Source organism: Schistocerca nitens, chromosome 4 (genome assembly GCF_023898315.1).
Source record: "Schistocerca nitens isolate TAMUIC-IGC-003100 chromosome 4, iqSchNite1.1, whole genome shotgun sequence".
Taxonomy (NCBI): domain Eukaryota; kingdom Metazoa; phylum Arthropoda; class Insecta; order Orthoptera; family Acrididae; genus Schistocerca; species Schistocerca nitens.
In genome coordinates, this window is record NC_064617.1 from 555,689,309 (window position 1) to 555,712,225 (window position 22,917).

Consider the following 22,917-nt stretch of genomic DNA (forward strand, 5'->3'; position numbering starts at 1 on the left):
CCGCCAGCGAGAGATGATGTACCACGCTTCATTGCGGGTCATACGCCCTGATGCCACCTACTCCGACCAAGGGCCCTCCCCACGGGCACCACCCAGCCGCAGCAATAGCCACCTGGCAGGATGGCCGTTGCCGGGAGTCCTGATGCCCCAGGGAGATGGGCATCTACTCCTTGGCATACGTGGGGAGTTAACGGCGCAGGCATCAGTAGAGCGATCCCTGTGTTGTCAGGGGGCTAAAACCAACAGGGTACACGGCGGCCCCACCACAACGGACTGGCTACCGTGCTGGATCTTAGGTGCAAAAATGTCCAAGGTCGTCGTCGCAGTTAAAAGCAACACTGCAGAGTGCAGCGTGGTAATCGCACCCAGGGATGTATCCTCGCCCAAGAGATGGAAAACGAGCGGGACACCATTGCAACGACGAAAAAGCCGGCTAAAGGTCTTAATGCACGACGGATACAGTGCACCATGTAAGGCGCCCTTCCCCAATTGGCTCGCTCTTCGGAATAATTTAGAAAGATGGAGGTCAAACCCGAGCGGGGGCCATCACATAAGGCCGAAACATTTGAGACTCCTTTTAGTCGCATCTTACGACAGGCAAGAATACCGCGGGCCTATTATAACCCCCGAACCCGCAGATGGTCGAGAATTTATAGGATCGTACGTAGCTGGAGAGCTGTGGGGCTATTTATTACGAAAAATCAAACAGAAGAAAATGTGGTTAACGTTTGAAGGGCAAAGACCGACACACCAGCTGCTGCGGAACGTGCTTTGCAGCCATGAAATCGAAATCGAAGACAGTTTTATAAGACTCAGGTCCCAGCTGCAACGAGCCTATACTATAGTAAGCTTTGCATAGAGAGGGCAGACATTACTAAACACGCCAGTAATTTTAATCTGAAGGAGGAATTTGTAAAATATCTAGATACCTGTGCAGAAGAGTTCAGACTTTCAGCATGGGTTAATAGCAATAGCAGACTACAGAAGCAGGCAAAGGTGCTCGAGTTTTTAAAGCATGAAGCATTATGCCTCTGGGCGGGAGCACCCAGATAAAAATATTTTACTTCAATCAGTAGCGAAACATAATGTGAAAAATCAGTCATACAAGCTGCATGTCCTAGTCAGACTGGGGACAGAACGTTAGGTTTCTCCCATGAACTCATTTGACCACAGCGTGATAGCCCAAAACATTTTAGTAAGTATGTAAATGTAATTTTAGAACGTATATCATTACTTCGTTAGACAGTGTTAAACACTCAAATAAGACCTGTGGCCTTCGGATAGGGTCTTGGAAATGCAATGAAATCTTCCTGAGCCCTGCATTCTAACTCAGCCACTATTAAATTCTGAATAAAATTCGCCGTAATGGTAGCTAAAGACTCCCAGCTTAGTAGTCATCCTCCTTCTACCAATGGCCGCATTGTCACAGAGGGCAGTAGAGTGGAGAGAGTTTGAGGGTACCCACTTACCTTTCGGAAAATGCCCCTAAAAGGTGGAAGAATCAGCAACAATCAATGGCCTAAGGATTCAGGAGGAAATGGAAACCACTGCAGTAATGACACATAACGTGTATCCATTGGACATGTGATTTGTAATCGAAAAATTATCAGGATGATCTCTCCATTGACAAACGATTGTAGATTAGTTACCCATTTGGACGTCTATGAGGAAACTAAAAGTGTCGAAGCAATAATGAGAGAAAAATTTGAGTAACTAAAATGAAGAGAAACATACTAAGACTATGAGCATGGAATGTCAGATGTCTGGATGTGGTAAGCAAGCAAAAAAGCCTGAAAAGGCAGATGCAAAATTTCAGTTTAGATATTGACAGTGAAGTGAAATAGAAAGAAGACAAAGATTTCTGGCTATCCGAATGTTGGGTAATATCAACAGAAGCAGGAAAATGGCGTAACACGAGTAGGATACGTTATGAACAGGAAAGTAGTGCTGCGAGCGAGTTACTGCAAAGTTCTGTCATAGGGTTGTTTTCATTAGAACTGACAGCAAACCAATTCCATCAGCTTCACAGGCTGCGACATCGTCGCGAAAAAACTGACCGTATATGTAATAAGTTTCCTTTAATTTACGTCTATGGTCACAAACTGATGACAGATTACCAGTTTCTGTTTTAATGACCATCATCAGATCTGTTTCATGAAAACAAAGTCCTAATGTACTGCAGCCATAGTGGCATTTAACATTTGACAATGCCACTATGGCTGCAGTACATAAGTACTTTGTTTTTATGAAACAGATCTGATGATGGTCATTAATGACCGAAACCGGTAACCTGTCATCAAACAGTTTGTGACCATAGACGTGAATTAAAGGAAACCATTTCCATCAGCAATAATTTGGGTATACAGGACGATGTTACAAGCATGTTACATGAAGAGGTAAAAGGAAAGGAATCGTTCGACCAGTCCTAGAAGACCACGCAATTGTGGACCGATCACCGTGCCTTCTTCAGTAATTCAACATCGGAGGTGGTATGGAAGGGCATTGGGTCAGGTCACCACATTTCCACTGATTGACGGCGATTCGACCTTGAGAAAGAAGACAGATATACTGAACGGGTAGATCAGTATCTAAAGTTAGGTGACAATCTAATAATCCTGGGGTATTCGAACGGAAGGAGGGGAAGGAATACAAAAACAAGTTATGGGAGAATATGGGCTTGATAGTGGGAATGAGGGAGAAGAAATATTAGTAGAATTCTGCAGTAAACTCCAGCTGGTAATAGAGAATACTTTGTTCAAACATGGTACTTAGAGAATGCCTTGTGATATGAGAGGATTCCAGCTGAATTACATCATGGTGAGACATTCAGAAATGAGATATTAAATTGTAAGTCATATCCGGGAGTAGATAGTCTCAGATTAGAAGTTACTAAAGATGAAGTGTAGGCTGAAATTTAAGAGACTGTCCAGAAGAATCAATGTATAAGGAACTAGGATACTGAACTGCTGAGAAATGATGAGATGTGTTTGTAGCTCTCTTCGGATATAGGTATTGCGGTGATGAATAGCACAGTGAGCAGTTCAGTCAAAGAGTAGTATACATCTCTAAAATCGGCAACCAGAGAGGTTGGAAAGACAAGTATGGGCACAAAGAAGGTAACTGCATAGAAATATTTGGTAACATAATAAATTGAGGGACGAACAAAGGAAATAAAAAAAATAAAGTCAGGAGTACAGAAATGTAAATCACTTAAGGATGAAATAAATAGAAATTGCAGAGAAGCTAAGGGAAAGTAGCTGCAGGAAAAATCTGATGAAATTGAAAAAGAAATGGTGGTGGGAAGGACAGGTTCAGCGTACAAAAATCAAAACATCCAGCTAAATTAAAAGCAAGGATGCCGAAATTAAGAGTGAATGTAAATTTCTCAAGCGCAAAGAGAGAGCAGATAGGTGGAAGGAGTACTGTGAACGCCTATCAGAAGGGGAGTACTTGTGTAAAGATGTGATTGTGGAAGCAATGGAAGTCAATATGGAAGACATAGTGGGTCCAATATTACAGTCAGACTTTACTAAAGTTTTGGGAGAGTTGTGATCGAATATAGCAGAAGGGATAGATAACATTCCTTCGAAATTTATAAAATAATTATGAGAAAGTGGCAACCAAGTGACTCCTCAAATATGAATTATAAATGTTTAACCTTTCTCTTCATACACTACTGGCCATTAAAATTGCTACACCAAGAAGAAATGCAGATGATAAACGGGTATTCATTGGACAAATATATTATAGTAGGACTGACATGTGATTACATTTTCACGCAATTTGGGTGCATAGATCCTGAGAAATCAGTACCCAGAACAACAACCTCTGGCCGTAATAACGGCCTTGATACGTCTGGGCATTGAGTCAAACAGAGCTTGGATGGCGTGTACAGGTACAGGTGCACATGCAGCTTCAACACGATACCACAGTTCATCAAGAGTAGTGACTAGCGTATTGTGACGAGCCAGTTGCTCGGCCAGACGTTTTTAATTGGTGAGAGATCTAGAGAATGTGCTGGCCAGGGCAGCAGTCTAACATTTTCTGCATCCAGAAAGGCCCGTACAGGACCTGCAACATGCGGTCGTGCATTATCCTGCTGAAATTTAGGGTTTCGCAGGGATTGAATGAAGAGTAGAGGCACGGGTCGTAACACATCTGAAATGTAACGTCCACTATTCAAAGTGCCGTCAATGCGAACAAGAGGCGACCGAGACGTGTAACTAATGGCACACCATACCATCACGCCTGGTGATACGCCAGTATGGCGATGACGAATACACGCTTCCAATGGGCGATGTGCGTTCACCGCTATGTCGCCAAACACGGATGCGACCATCATGATGCTGTAAACAGAACCTGGATTCATCCGAAAAAATGACGTGCACCCATGTTCGTCATTGAGTACACCATCGCAGGCGCTCCTGTCTGATGAAGCGTGAGGGTATTCGCAGCCATGATCTCCGAGCTGGTAGTCCATGCTGCTGCAAGTGTCGTCGAACTGTTCGTGCAGATGGTTGTTGTCTTGCAAACGTCCCCATCTGTTGATTCAGGGATCGAGACGTGGCTGCACGATCCGTTACAGCCATGCGGATAAGATGCCTGTAATCTCGACTGCTAGTGATACGTGATCGTTGGGATCCAGCACGGCATTCCGTATTACCCTTCTGAACCCACCGACTCCATATTCTGCAAACAGTCATTGGGTCTCGACCAACGCGAGCAGCAATGTCGCGATACGATAAACAGCAAACGCGATAGGCTACAATCCGACCTTTATCAAAGTCGGAAACGTGATGGTACGCATTTCTTCTCCTTACACGAGGCATCACAACAACGTTTCACCTGGCAACGCCGGTCAACTGCTGTGTGAATGGTCTGAATAGCTAATCATTTGCATATCACAGCATCTTCTTTCTGTCGGTTAAATTTCGCGCCTGTAGCACGTCATCTTCGTGGAGTAGCAATTTTAATGGCCGGTTGTGTATTTAGAAGCCGAGAGTATTCTCACAAAGGACTCAGATATTTTGCTTCTGATATAATGTAGGAAATACTTATTGAACCCTCTAGCATCGATTTCACCTGCCTCGTCCTTTGCTGTTGGTGCTGTCCTGTCAACTGGTGGTCCGGGGGGGGGGGGGGGGGGGCAATATTTTGTGGACTGTTGCCTTGAAATTTTACAGCCTTTACTCCTTGTGTAGTGCGTCTGTCCAAGTCAAATCAGTATGGATTCTCTTCTTTGGGACGCTAAAATCACAACTATGTGCACTCAATGATTCAGCGTGTAAATGTTTGGTAGCAAGCACTGTGAGGATTAGTTATTTAATATTGGTGATTTTCACCAAGTGGAATGATTAGTTTTTCACATCGAGACGTCGACGTTTTTTCGGTAATTTCTTTTCAGTACTGCATTATTGATCACTGTCACTATTATTTATCATTGAGTGGTAAAATCTTTGCCAGAGGAGATTGTGCATACAGTGATCTTAATGCCTTGATGGTGTATGGTTCAATAAAAATTTTAGATTCATTCAACCAAATAACATGAGCACCACACTGTCGAACTGGATGGGAAGGGATGATCACCAAGACATGTTTTTCCTACAGCTCAGTTTCGTGTATATCAATCTATTCTGGTAAAGAAAAGTGAAGTGATATCGCGTTGGACGATTAATCGCTTCTCGTGTCATGTTTACGATGGCATTCATTGTATTTCAGATGCTGAAAGTGCTGGCGTCAACCGGCGGCGACATATTTACAGCGGATGTCGAAGGCTGCACGCCTCTCCATCTTGCTGCCAAGAATGGCCACGAAGAGGCCGTGAAGCTGCTGCTTCAACTTGGGGCCGAAGTGCGACTCGAGGACTGCCACGGACATACTTCTCTCGCTCTAGCTTGCATGGCAAAACACGAAAAGGTGAGGGAGAGACACTAGCAATAGAGTACTGACACATACTCCACAGATTTTGTCTCTAGAGTTAAATTTGAGATAGGACATACACACGTTTTCGAACTTCTGTAACGTTAGTTGAACATCTGAAAGCTTTTCGACGATAGCTAGGTGGAGTTATTGACATTCTCGTACCAGAAATGAGTCAGAGTACCCTTAATAAATCACGTTCTTAACAGGTAAACTACCTTGGATTTAATGTATTTAAGTGACTACTTATCCATTGGTGTCCTGTATCTGCATCATTGCATGCATTTCCTCTCCTGTCCATCTAGCCACACAAGGATTGTGTGTAACAAACATATGTCTGAGGATATTCGCGGTCAACATGACATGTTTGTTGCCACTGTTAACATCTTATCAGCCACAGGATCTAGCTACAGCATCAGAACGAGATATAAATGAAGGTTTCCGCGATAAGACTTTATTCCCACAGGCGGGCGTTAGCTGTACTGTCACCGTGTTACAACAGTTAGGTTCAGCTAAGCACCACTAGGGGCACGGCTGACCCAACGACAGCCACCAGTCAAGCTTGTCGCCGCGGCTCGATCTTGTCTAGCACACTTCACAAGTAAGTACCTATTACAACTGACTGTTATTCGGGTTTTCAGCCTGCCTACGACACTGACTTCCTGGCTCACATTTTTGGTGCTTATCCAGTGCTCCGTTGTCGAGACAACCTTGGCTTCGTTCACTGATCATAAGTGGCGCGGAGTTCTTACCCTATTGTGTTTACTACGTTGTGTTCACCTTCGTTTCCTGTGTTAAGGACCCGAAAGTTATGGAATAGTGAGAGCAACAGCTGTCACTTCAACAGCAACAGTTAGTGGCTCAGCAATCAGCAGACACAAGAGCAGCTACAAAAGCAATAGTTTATGGCTCAGCAGGAAAGACATTCCGCTCTTCTGCAGCTTGTGTATCAACAGCAACAGCAACAACCACGGCAGACCGATGTCGCAGCGGCACCACCATCGACGTTCGTTTCTTTCGACGACGCTTGGAGAGCTGGGGCGCCTACTTCTTAAGTTTGACTTGCATTGTCTTGCGTACGATACGTGCAGTGAGTGGAAACGCGATTTACTCATGTAGCTGTTTACATTAACTTATGAGGAAACTGCAGCCACTCTTGGGAACTGTCTTTCTGTAATCTCTATTCTGTTAACCGACTACTACGGTCTGCTGAAGCACACTGCCCCTAGGCTTCAGTTAGGCAGCATGGAGAAGGGTACGCTGCTTGGGTGGTTGACCTGTAGGGTCCCGCACGCAAGTATAAATGATTCAAATGGCTCTGAGCACTATGGGACTTAACATCTCAGGTCATCAGTCCCCTGGAACTTATAACTACTTAAACCCAACTAAGGACATCACGCACACGGATTCCCGAGGCAGGATTCGAACCTGCGACCGTAGTAGTCACGTGGTTCCGGACTGAAGCGCCTAGAACCGCTCGGCCACCGCGGCCGGCACGCAAGTATGGTTTTGGGTGCCACAGCTGTGAGTTTCATATGAGAAATCATTGATTTATGATGTGATTACGCGTCTTCCCCTAACAGGGTGATCAGAGATAAAGCTTTGGCCCAATCGGAACCTAGTCTTGCTGAACTTCTTATGCCTGTCCAATACTTCCAGGCTGCAACTTTTAGTGTCCTGTGATCGGCAGGAAAGACCTATCAATGAATTTAAACACACGTTATTACAATTAAGGAAAAAAACGCCTTCTTGGCGTACACAGTTTTAAACGCAGAACAAACAAAGAAAACCCCAAAGCACTGAAGAAAACAAGACAATGGAAGAAAATACTGACCAAAACTACTCTAAAAATACAACGTGCTACTACAAGACCATGTTGAGTGAATATAAGGCTAGGGCCGGCGTAAGTACTGGCTTGAGTTGTTCCTAGCGGATGGTAAACACTGCTGGTCTGACGGTGCTAATAAAGCCAGGTCGACGGAGTGCTGTCGCAGTCGTATGTGTTCCGATTGGTGGAACACTGTCACATGTTGTATGGCAAAGTAGTTCCGTGTTTATTTGGAAAGTCTCTTACTGTTGGTCCGCGCTGCTGAAAGGGAGTTAGCAACCTATCATGCGTGTCTGTTCCGCGGGCCCTCTAGGAATTAGGGGTCCCTACGACACAACTATGCCTCAGCACGTTTTTACAATTAATGACTTCCACGTTTTTCAGCTTGTTTGTCACTATCGTAAGCTGCAGTCTGATGACTCTTCCTCACAATACTCTGCCTCCGAAGTTCACGCTCATTATGTCCGCCACCCCCCCCCCCTCCCCACCCCCCCAAATCAGCGTCGTGTACCTTCATTGTAACGCTAACGGGACGGGTCAGAAACGCCCTCACTCCTCGCTGTCGCATAGTCAGTAACGCACTTCACAGTTGTTAGTCTTGTCCTGAATGGGGCAGCGGACATAGCACAAATTGATTTTCGCTATTTCTGTGGAGGCTGGGCTTGTGGTAAGAGTGATCATTTGGCTGTCATGTGCCAACATGGGGTCCGCCATTCGCGTACTCTACTGCGACAAGTGGACAACGTAGCCGTTCACTCCATCACTGCTTCGGGATCAGCAGTTGCTCTACCCTCACGGGTGCTCACTTCAGTCTTAACACTACTCGGCCTGTCAGTGAATCTCTGCTACACACCTGCTCCACCGTGTCCTTACAAAACAACGAGACATACTGCCAACTCGATTGGACTCTGCTGCAAATGGCCCTGTACTACGTAATGTCCTCCTGTCGCAGGACTATTCCTCAGCTCGGTGAACTGTCACTGTCGGTAAATACAAAAACATCGAACATATATTAATCTTGTTAGATGTGCACTTACTGCGACAAACATTTTCGTCTTAGATGTATTTACTAGTTTTTGGTTCACCTGGAGGACCATGTTAATTCTGTTACGGCTTCAGCGCCTTTTTATGCTCCTGACGCACAGTGAACGTCTCATAAGGAGCTTTTGGAACAAACTCTTAGGTCTGCCCGTGACTTTTCTGGTCAGATTTCCCCGAGGACTTCTGTGGTGCTTAAAATTTGTTGAGCTCCCCTGCTTACCTTTGTGGTTCATGAGGAAATTATGTGGCTTCAGGGCCAAGGCGTTATTTTCACATTTTCCATCAGTAAATGGGCGACTCGTGTCAGTCATGATCCACTTGATAATTGTGGTGATTGTAACTCCATTGTTAACTCACAATCTAATATTAATTTATATCCACTTCCTCGTCCCAAGGAGCTGTTTTGAAGCTGGCTGGAAGATTGATTTAAAGGACGTGTACCTCCAACTGCCGCTTGATGAGTCTTCCCATCAGTTGTTGGTTTGAAATATACCTTTCGTCTCAATGAGGTACAATGGTTTAGTATTTAGGATTACGAATGCATCTGCCATTTTCCAAAAGTACTTACGGCAATTGATTCAGGATGTTCCACACTGTGTAAGTTGGATGAAATTACTATTACGGGGGTGACTCATGCTGACCCTTACAATAATCATGAGTCCTGTTTTAAGCATATCCGGCAAAATGGATTTCACAGTCAGAAAAATGCTGTTTAATAATCAAGGACGCATATTGCCTACTCGAATCGACTCTGCTACAAGTGGCCCTGCGCAACTTACTGTACTACTGTCGCAGGGCTATTTCCGCGCTCGGCGACTTATCACTGGGTCCCAGAGTCAAGTAACTGGGCCACGTTAGGGTATTAGGATAGTTTTGCGCTACAATGCAACAATAAGTCGTAGGAGGCTGATTGTTGCTGTGTTCTCAAAATACTTCATACTTGAATTTTAGCCTCTGAGCCAAATTTATGGCACAGTCGTTCAGTAGCAGGTTTAGGTTGAAGACCTTGCGATGGCATCGTGGTCACGAAGTGTGGTTAGGGCAGTTTTGCGGTACAACTTCGCGAGTGTTCTAAACACAGACCAGTGCTTTGAAGAAATGACTGTTGAATTCGATTTAGAATTCTCTGAATACAGTTTAACGGTGTCCACTCCGTAACACTATATTCAGAGAATTCTCAAGAGGGCATTTCATTGGGTAGAGTGCTTAGAGTACGGGAAGGCCATGATCATCAGTTACGGAGGAAAACGTTGATGCTGTGAGGAAAATGCTAGACAAAGACAGGCGAGTAACCTATTAGCAGATAGAGGATACCTTAGTGCTAAATGCGTCAGCAATTCATTCGATTCTGCATGATAATTTGCAAGTAAAGAAATTTTGTTGTCTCCGGGTGCCACACAGACTGATGGGAGATCAGATGACATGACGTGTGACTTGATGCCAGGAAATGTTAAATAATTGTTCTAAGCGACAATAGCAGTATGTGAATATCATCGTGACCGGTGACGAGACTAGGCTGTACTATTTTGACTTGCCGACTAAAACTCAAAACAAAGTTTGTGTCTTTGAATATGACGACACACCCGTAGCTGTCATAAAGTCCAGATCAGTAAAGAGGAAAATGATAGTTTTTTCTTCAAATGGAGTGGAATTGTGGAGCATATTGTTTTGGACACACATAAAACAGTTACACTTAAGTGGTACACTGAGCAGTGCCTGCCAAACTCATCCAATCTTTGAAGAACCTACGACTGAAGTCAAGAATGGGCATTTGATTCCTCCATCACGACAACGCTCCAGCTCACTGTGCCAAAACATGCACCCAATATTGGTGGGGTACAGGACTGAAACTTCTTGAGTACCATCCTTACAGTCCAGTCTTTGCTCCTTCTGACTTTATGCTGTTATTGCATGTGAAAATGAAGCTGAAAGTAGTGCAGTTTTCAAGTGATGAGGACCTCCTGAGGGCTTGGGACAATGAGTGAGCCTTACTCCCTTCAGAAACTTGGGAGAAGTGGTTTGGTATGTAAAGGTATATTCAATGTAGTGGAAATTACTTTGAAAAAATTAAATAAATGAAACTGAATTGCAAAGCTTTCCTAGTACCCTTTGGTATCAAAAAGTTTCATATATATATATATATATATATATATATATATATATATATATATATATATATATATATATATATATATATTTGTATGGCAGCAAAAGTCACCTGTTGACTGACCACAAACCCCTGATTTGATTAACTGTACGACAGTGTACGCTCCCAGATAAGATGGTACAGCGTCTGCAGCACTGGGCATGGTTTTTATGTAGATATCATTACGATGTCCGTTTTTGCTCAATTACCAAACATGCCAACATAGATACTCCGTTCCATCTCCCTCATGGTTCAAATATGTAGTTCTATTGCCATGAAGCTGTCAGTTTTCACTGGATCAACAACAGCAAACCATCTTGGACGAATTCCTACTGACGGAATGCAAGGCCGCCATGGCGATGTCGTACAACCACGTCCTGTGAGAGTTGTCGTTAGTCTATACAAGATGTCCAGAGCATGTTCCCCAAGAGGTCTAAGCGGTTTCTCGAAACTTTTTCGCGCTGTTTTACTGGCTCAGTACCTCTCAGCTCATCTTGACTTCAGCCACAGAGATTTCTGACTACTGGAGAGTCGTTTTGCCCCTGTTTTCGCAATATATCTTCCCAGCTACTTCATGTGTTCCATTGGAGGATGATGCACATGGAGGCATTGGCCAGGCGACACGTCTAATGTCCCAGCATCGATGTCTACATTGAAAACATGTGCTGCTTCTGCCATGTCTCCTCTCTCAATGCGTAAACCCCAGTGTAACTTTTTTTGCAGTGTCCCAGGCTGACCTCCAATAGGAGAGGGTTCACATCGATTTCTGTGGGCCATTTCAGGAAGCTATATGGATGTTTGTTGTGGATGCCTTTTCCAGTTACCCTGGGCTTGGTGCTCGTGATGTCCACAATCATCCTCCCCACCATCCGTGCCATTAAGAGGATTTTCGCCAATGAGTGAGTACCTCGCACCCTGTTATGTGACAATGGGCCCCAACTAACGCCAATTCAATTCAAGATTTTCTGTCGCCAAAACAGCATCGACCATCTGATCAACGCACTTTTCCACCCCACCTCTAAGGTGTTTACTGAACGGATGGTCTACATCTTCAAGACTCAGATGCAAAAGTCCTTAGAAGTATAATCAATTGAGAATGCCTTCCACAACTTCCCTGTATCTTATCGATCCATCCCGGTCAATGAGGTTTTTTCGGCCAAACAGGCACATGCATCACATCGTATTAGATCTTCTGTGTGCTGTGCAGCGTGGTCGTCTTGGGCACAGATATTCTACATCAAGGCCTGGGCTACTTGCTGCTCCACCGCCGCAACCAGCTCTGGCTGCTACTGCGGACATCATAGGCGACCATGTCCTTGCCTCCTCTTCCATCCCACAGAACGGACAACTGGATCACCTCCTGCCAGGTCCCGTAACAATCTCTCACGCCTACTCTCTCACGCCTGCTGCACTATGGTATGACTTTTGCCCCTGCAGTCCCACTCGCTTGTGGGTGGGTGACGGATCACATTTTTAGAACTTTTGGAGATGTAGATGCTCCCTGTACCCCAACTGTTCCCCACCATGATTGTAGCTCATCTGTCTCAAGCTGCAGACGCATCGTTGCCTATTATGCCCCCACAGCTGTCGACAGGGTCTCCTGCTGCAGTTGACCTCGAGCTAATGGTTCTTGTCTGCTGGCGGCGGAACATACCTCTCCCGCCTTCTGCTCTCATTTCAGTCGCACCACCTGTTTTTTCCCGATATGCTGGTTTCTGGGTGAGAGCTGCAATATTCTTGCCCGGACATTTACCGATAGTCGCTCCTAGGCACTACAGTTAAACTCAGCAATCGACCACCAGGGGCACGGTTGCTGAGACAAATGGTCTGACCCATTGATGGTTAAGGGGTCAACTAGCTGCAGCGGTTAGTCTTGCCTATTACGCTGCATAAGTAAACACTTGTTTCGCCTAGCTGTTCCCGGATGTCGACCTCACCTTATACTTTGAATTTCCGGCTTACGTTTTAGTGCTTATCCCATGCTTCGCTCACGACAACTTCGGCTTTGTTCATGGATCACGAGTATTTATGTATCACATGCAAATTCCTTAAAGTCGGTAAAATAAATCGTCTCAGATTCTTCCCACGTCAAAACAATGTGAGTGCGCGACATTTCGGAAAGCACATGACCGCATTCCATCTCTTAGGGAAGATTTGTAGCCATCACATCACACATGCATTGCCCAGTAGCAACAGTCTGTTGAAGCCTGAATTTTTTGAGAAACATATAGAACGAAGCGTGAACGGCTGTTCCAAATTGTAAGGAGGGATTAACATTTGTATGCAGAAGAGATCACCTGTATTAATTTTAATTAAGTGTTCCACTGAACATTCATAGATATTAATTTGCTAATATCTTGGCAATCGAAACGATAAAAATTTTACCAGCCAGTACCAGTATGCAATTAAATAACAGAACCCTTTTATAGGTAGCTGCAGTGCTCTCAAACCACTATCACGTATTTAATGCATTAAGTAAGATGGCAGAGAGCTCATGTGAAAACTCTTGTCTCTCTTGGACACACCAGAACACGACCAAACTTATTTTTGAGCGAAGGATCTCCTGGCAGATTTCCGATAAAAAGAGGTGATGTGAGGCACCCTAACTAATCCGCAATCACTATATCTACTTTTGTGTTTCATATCTTTATAAAGGAGAATCACCCGTACCACATCTATATAAAGGAATAGATGTGCAATTTCCTGCTGTTCGGCAGTTGTTTCAGAATCGGACACGATAGACGAGAGGGTTACTTACGTGACTCCTCCGAGATAGAGGTATTGAAAGGACTAATGTAATTTAATTCTCCCTATTTTGACTTATTTGGCTTATTTACCTCTTCTCTCATTTTTCTCATTTCGCTCGTTTCGCTAGTCTCGTCTCAGCTCATGTTAGCGCACTCTCGGGCCATGTACGTCCTGCGGGCCCGAATTTAACATAGCAAACCAACCCGCTGCGTTCCGGAAAGCTTCGAGTATCTAGAAGCGATCTTAATCATTAAAGTGGGATGTTACCTGCTTTATTGTGTCTTCAGGATACGAAGCCCATGGACTGCAATTTACGCTATGAAAGTGCACTTGCGGCCGGTAAGCTGTGCCCCGAGATATCGCATGTGCCTGGCCGCTGATGTCATGCAGCAAATAAAACGTCTTCCGTACCAGCTTGAATTCACTTTGTCTCATGCTTTGCTCTAGTGTATGTTGTTGATAGTCTGCATACATGGCTGTGCTACTTGTTGGATGTCTCCTGAAGAAATCTTTGGATTGTAAATACTAGTTGGTCCATTGATCGTGGCCGGGCCAAATATCTCACGAAATAAGCGTCAAACGAAAAATCTACAACGAACTTGTCTAGCTTGAAGGAGGAAACCAGATGGTGCTATGATTCGCCCGCTAGATGGCACTGCCACAGGTCAAACGGATATCAACTCCGTTTCTTTATATAGGAACCCCCACTTTTATTACATATTCGTGTAATACGTTAAGAGATATGAATGTTTTAGTTGGACGACTTTTATCGCTTTGTGATAGATGGCGCCGTAATAGTCACAAACATATGGCTCACAATTTTAGACGAACAGTTGATAACAAGTAGGTTTTTTAAAATTAAAATACAGAACGCAGGTACGTTTGAACATTTTATTCCGGTTGTTCCAATGTGATACATGTACCTTTGTGAACTTATCATTTCTGAGAACGCATGCTGTTACAGCGTGATTACCTGTAAATACCACGATGAAAATGATGCCCGTTAACCTCAATGCCTTTGGAAATACGTGTAACGACATTGCTCTAAACAGCGAGTAGTTCGCCTTCCGTATTGTTCGCACAGGCATTGACAATGCGCTGACGCATGTTATCAGGCGTTATCGGTGGATCAAAATAGTAAATATCCTTCCACTTTCCCCACAGAGAGAAATCCGGGGACGTCAGATCCGGTGAACGTGCGGGCCATTGTAGGTGCTTCCACGACAATCCACCTGTCATGAAATGTCCTGTTCAATACCGCTTCAACCGCACGTGAACTACGTGCCGGACTTCCATCCTGTTGGAAGTACATCGCCATTCTGTGATGCAGTGAAACATCTTGTAGTAACATCGGTAGAACATTACGTAGGAAATCAGCATACATTGCACCATTTAGATTGCCATCGATAAAATGGGGGTCAATTGTCCTTCCTCACATAATGCCGCACCATACATTAACCCGCCAAGGTCACTGATGTTCCACTTGTCGCAGCCATCGTGGATTTTCCGTTGCCCAATAGTGCATATTATGTCACTTTACGTTGCCACTGTTGGTGAATGACGCTTCGTCGCTAAATATAACGCGTACAAAAAACCTGCCATCGTCCCGTAATTTCTCTTGTGCCCAGTGGCAGAACAGTACACGACGTTCAGAGTCATCTGCCATGCAATTCCTGGTGCATAGAAATAAGGTATGGGTGCAATCGATGTTGATGTAGCATTCTCAACACCGACGTTTTTGAGATTCCCGATTCTCGCGCAGTTTGTCTGCTAGAGATGTGCGGATTAGCCGCGACAGCAGCTTGAACACCTACTTGGGCATCATTTGTTGCAGGCTGTGGTTGACGTTTCACATGTGGCTGAACGCTTACTGTTTCCTTTAATAACGTAACTATCCGGCGAACGGTCCGGACACTTGGATGATGTCGTCCAGGATACCGAGCAGCATACATAGCACACGCCCGTTGGGCATATTGATCACAATAGCCATACATCAACACGATATCGACCTTTTCTGAAATTGTTGAACGGTCCATTTTAACACGGGTAATGTATCACGAAGCAAATACGTCCGCACTGGCGGAATGTTTCGTGATACCACGTACTTATACGTTTGTGACTATTACAACGCTATCTATTACAAAGCGAAACAAGTGGTCCAACTACAACATTAATATTTCTTTACGTACTATACGAATATGTAATAAAAATGGGGGTTCGTTTTAAAAAAACGCAGTTGATATCCGTTTGACCTATGGCAGCGCCATCTAGCGGGCCAACCATAGCGTCATCTGGTTTCCCCCTTCAAGCTGGACAAGGTTTCGTTCTTTTTAGTTTTTTCGTTTGATGCTTATTTCGTGAGATACACTCCTGGAAATGGAAAAAAGAACACATTGACACCGGTGTGTCAGACCCACCATACTTGCTCCGGACACTGCGAGAGGGCTGTACAAGCAATGATCACACGCACGGCACAGCGGACACACCAGGAACCGCGGTGTTGGCCGTCGAATGGCGCTAGCTGCGCAGCATTTGTGCACCGCCGCCGTCAGTGTCAGCCAGTTTGCCGTGGCATACGGAGCTCCATCGCAGTCTTTAACACTGGTAGCATGCCGCGACAGCGTGGACGTGAACCGTATGTGCAGTTGACGGACTTTGAGCGAGGGCGTATAGTGGGCATGCGGGAGGCCGGGTGGACGTACCGCCGAATTGCTCAACACGTGGGGCGTGAGGTCTCCACAGTACATCGATGTTGTCGCCAGTGGTCGGCGGAAGGTGCACGTGCCCGTCGACCTGGGACCGGACCGCAGCGACGCACGGGTGCACGCCAAGACCGTAGGATCCTACGCAGTGCCGTAGGGGACCGCACCGCCACTTCCCAGCAAATTAGGGACACTGTTGCTCCTGGGGTATCGGCGAGGACCATTCGCAACCGTCTCCATGAAGCTGGGCTACGGTCCCGCACACCGTTAGGCCGTCTTCCGCTCACGCCCCAACATCGTGCAGCCCGCCTCCAGTGGTGTCGCGACAGGCGTGAATGGAGGGACGAATGGAGACGTGTCGTCTTCAGCGATGAGAGTCGCTTCTGCCTTGGTGCCAATGATGGTTGTATGCGTGTTTGGCGCCGTGCAGGTGAGCGCCACAATCAGGACTGCATACGACCGAGGCACACAGGGCCAACACCCGGCATCATGGTGTGGGGAGCGATCTCCTACACTGGCCGTACACCACTGGTGATCGTCGAGGGGACACTGAATAGTGCACGGTACATCCAAACCGTCATCGAACCCATCGTTCTACCATTCCTAGACCGGCAAGGGAACTTGCTGTTCCAACAGGACAATGCACGTCCGCATGTATCCCGTGCCACCCAACGTGCTCTAGAAGGTGTAAGTCAACTACCCTGGCCAGCAAGATCTCCGGATCTGTCCCCCATTGAGCATGTTTGGGACTGGATGAAGCGTCGTCTCACGCGGTGTGCACGTCCAGCACGAACGCTGGTCCAACTGAGGCGCCAGGTGGAAATGGCATGGCAAGCCGTTCCACAGGACTACATCCAGCATCTCTACGATCGTCTCCATGGGAGAATAGCAGCCTGCATTGCTGCGAAAGGTGGATATACACTGTACTAGTGCCGACATTGTGCATGCTCTGTTGCCTGTGTCTATGTGCCTGTGGTTCTGTCAGTGTGATCATGGGATGTATCTGACCCCAGGAATGTGTCAATAAAGTTTCCCCTTCCTGGGACAATGAATTCACTGTGTTCTTATTTCAATTTCCAGGAGTATATTTGGCCCGGTAACTATCATTGGACCACCATGTATATTGGTGCTTATGGACTTGCTTGACCACAGATGGTCTGGATCATTCCATTTTGTGTATGTGTACTTGTACGACGACTCTGCACGTACTGGTTTTGTGAACTGTCAATCGATAATTTTGTATTCATCTTCACTGTCCGATAAAGACTCATTCCTTCACATTAGACGACGTAATAATAAGGAGTCGAAAAGTGCGTGTATGTTTCGACAGAGTAAGTCAATTGATAATGGATCCATAAATGATAAAACTGTCGCAGCAACAGCTATAACTTCAAATGTAAAAACAGCACAACAAGAACAACAACAAAGGCAGTATCTGCAAATTAATAAAAAGCAGAGGTTTACGCCACTGCAGCTCATCACGCCAGAACAAAATCCACCACCTCCAATTTCACCATTTAAGCCATGAAAGGAGGACTAGTACTCATGCAACAAACATCTGATGCTCCGCTTCCAGGTGACTACACAACCGGCGTACTTTTCTGCAGTCAGCTAAGTCATAAGTGCAAGGGTAGGTCCCTTCAGTCGTTTCCTGGAGCACCTGCTCCAAAGTAATCTGAATCCTATATAAACGGTACATTAGTGAATAACGCTACAAAACACGAGTATCTTACACAAATACATCTAAATGTTGCAGACGCTACAACAAATTGCACTGAAGTCCAATCTACAAAAGTCTGAGTTCATTCAAGAGCAAGTGGTACATTTGGGCCACATATTGAGCCGTCAAGGGCTGCAACTAATTTAGCGAACTGTCTAGCTTCAAGTGTCTGTTAAACTGAAAAACAGCCTAGTGTCATCTACCGGCAAAAACATTTACTATACGAAAACTCATACCAGTCGCCAGACGTGTTAATAATTTACGTAAGGTAGGCACAAAATACGCTCTCTGCATTGTCCATTTGGTTTTCAAAAGTTAAAGCAATATCTATCGCCCACGGAGCAACTGCCGACCTATGACACGTTAATAGGTCTTCTGATAGCCACTAACGCGCCTGAACGTGGCATCGGGGTAATTGTTTCTCCTAAAAACTACGATTGGCATGAGCAACATGTTGCATACACATCTAAAACGCTAACTTTAACCCAAATAAATTCTGAAATTCAACAAGAATCCCTTCTAATCATATTTAGCATTGTGAAATTTCATACATGTAACTACGGAACTCTTATTTCGTCTCATTTCTCACTATTGAAAATTTAATTCCGTTTTCGGACCTAAATCTGGCTTCCTGAATGAAAGACCAAAATCTTCCAAGGCTATATCATCGTAACCAATTATAGTTCCCTACTAACAAACAGAACAACACGCTAACATTGATGCTGTATCTATACAATGTATTCAGTACTTAAAATTTGTCTGCCAGGAAACATTTTTTTCAAATCGATTACTCCCCACAAAATTGCCTACAGTATTATCTCCTCACAGGATGTGTAAGTGGAAACGACATATCTGGGGACCCTCTTACAGGCAAGTTACGAGACAAATTAGAAAAGGTTTGCCAGAATGCCTCCCATCCTACCATCTTCCATGGCTCTTCACATACAGCTGTCTCAAAAATAGGATCCCCAAGAACAGGGAGTACTAATGCTGACAACAGACAACAATGAATGCCCACTGGTCATCCCAATCCCACTTCATCAGCGTGTCAAACCTCTTGCATGCTGACCACTGGGGATGAAACATAGAAAGCAGTGCTGAAGGCAATTTTAACTACTGAACAAGCATCACACAGTACTCACAACGGACAGCTCGCTGCTGTGCGACCTGTACAACTTTTACATTAAACCAGTTAGCACCCCTGCACCAGTTTCACGCCTGGCCAACGCTGCATCGCCGGCTGGTGTGGCCGAGCGGTGCTAGGCGGTGCTAGGCGCTTCAGTCTGGAACTGTGCGACCGCTACGGTCGCAGGTTCGAATCCTGCCTCAGGCATGGATGTGTGTGATGTCCTTAGGTTAGTTAGGTTAAAGTAGTTCTAAGTTCTGGGGGACAGACGGCCTCAGATTTTAAGTTCCATAGTGCTCAGAGCCATGTGAACCAACGCTGCGTCGCCCGTGGGCGTTCGCTGCTCATATAAGTGGACTTTTCCTGTCCATTACTACAAGCGATGTGGGTCGTCGTTGTAAACACTTACACAAAATTTCTATTTGCCTTTCGAATGCCGAACTCCACAGCAAGGGAAAAAGTAAACGCCTTGCAGAATTAAGGAGCTCCCGGAAAAATAGTTTCGGATAATGGCTCTCAGCTGTCATGTAGTATATTTCACGACTTCTGTTTTCCGTTACAAAAGTGCCGTTCCATGCATCCTCCAGACGTGAAGACAAGCAGTTTGCCCACGCCTTTAACGTGCACATGTTTAAAATGATGTCATTCTCACCTGAGACGCCCTTGCCAAACTGACAGCACAGGTAGTTTAAGTTGTAGAAAGGGGCTACAGTAAGCGGCTGTCAGTTACTCTCGAACATACAACCTTTTATTTGATCAAACATTACAAGAACTGTGTTTGTTTTTAGTTTTGGAATTAGCGGCTGAATGCGCCGTACAATCTCGTGCTTTAAGGGCAAGACCACTTTAATTTAAAAACGACTGAAAGCCAATAACTTAAAACTCAACGAAAATCAGAAACATAAAAGGCAAGGCCTTATCTTAAAACAGTTCCTTAATTAGGCTGAAGGCCCAAAGAATCTGACAGATTAAGAGCACAACAACGTTAATTCAAAATCGGCTGAAGACCCAAAAAATCTGACACTTTAAGAGTAAAACAACTTAAATTCAAAACCGGCTGAAGGCCCAACACTTAAGACTCAAAAATATTAATTTTAAAAATGCCAAATGCTTTACGTAAAACAGTTCATAATTTAGGCTGAAGGCCCAAACCATCTGAAGCCTTAAGGGCAAAACAACCTTCATCTAAAAATCGGCTGGAAACCATACAAGTACAAACAACAAGAACAAGAAATGGCATTTCACCCAACGGCGCTCAGAAGTTCCGAGGGTCGGCCTGCTTAGGTGAGACAGGCAGTCGGCCCACCCACTGTAGATCCGACGACAACCCAACCGACAGACAGTCAACGGACCCACCGACAAAATAACCTCCACTTCACCTGACCAGCACACAGCAGGGAGTTCAATGGACCAACGTAGAAGGTATTGCCCCCCCCCCCCCCACCCCCCAACCAATTATACATTGAGCTGTCAAACTACACACCGTGCTGGACAGCGACAACACGATGAAGAAAATACCCTGCCTGAATTTACGTCAACGGCCAGGGCAGGTAACCGGAACGTTAACGGCCACAAGGCAGAAGATTCCGCTGGTGCACTTCAATTCAAGTAACCAAGTATAGTTAAACTCCACCGGAGGGTGGCTAAGATTTTCCAACTTGAAAACACACGTTGTTGCTCGTAGGAATATCCCAACGGCCGACAACGAACTCCAGACGATACAATGTGAACCGTCCTGACTTGCTGGTAGATTAAGTCAAAACTCAACTTTCATGTCCAGGATCGGTGAGCCACGAACCTCGTGGCAATGGGAACAGCACCATACACTCTGACACCGCATAGAGGCCGCCAACAGGCGCGGCCAAACTAAGTGCCGTGGAGATTTCCTCGCTTCTCCACGCCAACTGACCAACTGCCCGCACACAGCCCAGCCACGCCAATGATAGTTCAAGGTGCGAATACCGATGCACACCGCTGCTGCCACCCACGGTATGGAGAGGATAACAGCATAATCGTGATAACCGCGAGAGACTAAACACAGAATAGCGACCAAGGTTTAATCCAATTCATAGCATGAGCCAGCCAGCCACGGCTCAATCTTACCCCTTCAAACTAAACTCAGGGAGGGGGTGAGTCAACCCCTGAGTCAACTGAAGTGAACTTGGCTAAGTTGAACCCGATACTGCTTACCTGAACTGTTCTCCTTCACCAACTGATTTACCGTCCTAAAATACGCACGATAGTGCAACGCCCCAGAAAACGAGTAGTAAATTTATTAAAATTGCCGCCACGCAACTGCCTCCCCGGGAAATTGCGGACACACACTTGATCCCTGGCCTGCCGTTAAAGGTTTCTCGATTACGATTATAACGCTCAGCTTGTTTATTACGGGCTCTAAGTATATTAAACATTGCCGGGTTCCAATTTTTTTAACATGAGGATTAATATCGGCTGGAATAAGATCTTGAATTCCCCAGAAGCTCGAAAGAATGAATTACCCGGATAGGAAGGGATCAAGGAGGCGGGCGTAGCTCGCAAGGCTTCGTGACTGGCGGTATTAAAGGCGAAACTAAGCCAGGGAAGACTCGAGTCCCATTTACTAAAGGGTTTTATCATGATAAAAAATCTCTCCGAGAAGGACCCCTCGGGTGGTCGTGATATGCATGACACCATTCTGAAAACAGAAGGCCTAGAAATGAGCCGAAAGAAAAGCAGGAGCATTATCGCTAACAAGCTACTTGGGTTGGCCAAAGACACCGAAGACATTAGTTAAATGATAAATAGTAGTAGCAGCGGTAATGTTACGACTCGGGAGGAACCAAGTAAATCTGGAGAACGCATCGATAACAACTAGTACATAGCGATTGCCCTTCTTAGTAAGAGTTAACGGCCGTAAATAATCGATACAGAGCATGTGCACAGGACAGCACTCTCGTTCAGAACTCAACAAACCCTGCTGAAGAGCATCCTTGAGTTTGGCTACATTACACATACCGAATTGGGACATCATCTCTCTCACATTCAGGTCCATGGAGATCCAAGTTAAATGCTCTTTGATTTTTAGGAGAGTCTTGTAAGTACCCAAATGGCCACCCACCAACGAATCATGATAATAACGAAAAACCGGGTGCATCAAAGTTACAGGCCAACAGATCTTGCACTGCTTAGCCTCGCCCACCCTCTTTCAGAGAATACCACTCTTAACAACATACTCATCCGACAGTTCTTCCAACACAAGTTGCTTAATGGGGGCCCAAACAGCGTCCTGATCCTGATACTGAACCACATCTTCAATCAAGAGAGGAATTTCATCCAACACCATACAATTAAGACTGTCTCCCTCCACCTGCTGGCTTTTCTCACTAGGTGTAGTTTCGGCGAACATCCGGCTGTGGACATCCGCGAGGATATTTTCAGAGCCATTCACATGTTTAGCTTCAAACTGAAATGCCGCAATGCGTACTGCCCACCTGGAAATAAGTCCATTTTTACGCGGCCTAGCCAACACCCAGCTCAAAGCCTGATTGTCGGTTTCTAATTGGAAAACCCGATGTTCAAGGTACAAGTGGTACTTCTCTAATGCAAATGAAACGGCCAGAGCCTCGCACTCGTAGATGGAGTACTTGAGTTCGGCATCAGTGAACCAACGAGATGCGTAGGCTAATGGCTGTCTCTGACCATCAAACT

The 22,917-nt window shown here is 45.3% G+C and overlaps 1 protein-coding gene across 2 annotated transcripts in view; it reads left to right on the plus strand.

The window, feature by feature from the left end:
• The window catches only part of LOC126253205 (uncharacterized), a 599,715-nt gene that overhangs the window by 270,005 nt on the left and 306,793 nt on the right, over positions 1-22,917 (plus strand). For both annotated transcript variants that reach the window (XM_049954381.1, XM_049954382.1), the window contains exon 10: positions 5,719-5,916. In XM_049954381.1, the coding sequence (XP_049810338.1) occupies positions 5,719-5,916 (198 nt within the window). The remainder of the gene's footprint in view (positions 1-5,718; positions 5,917-22,917) is intronic.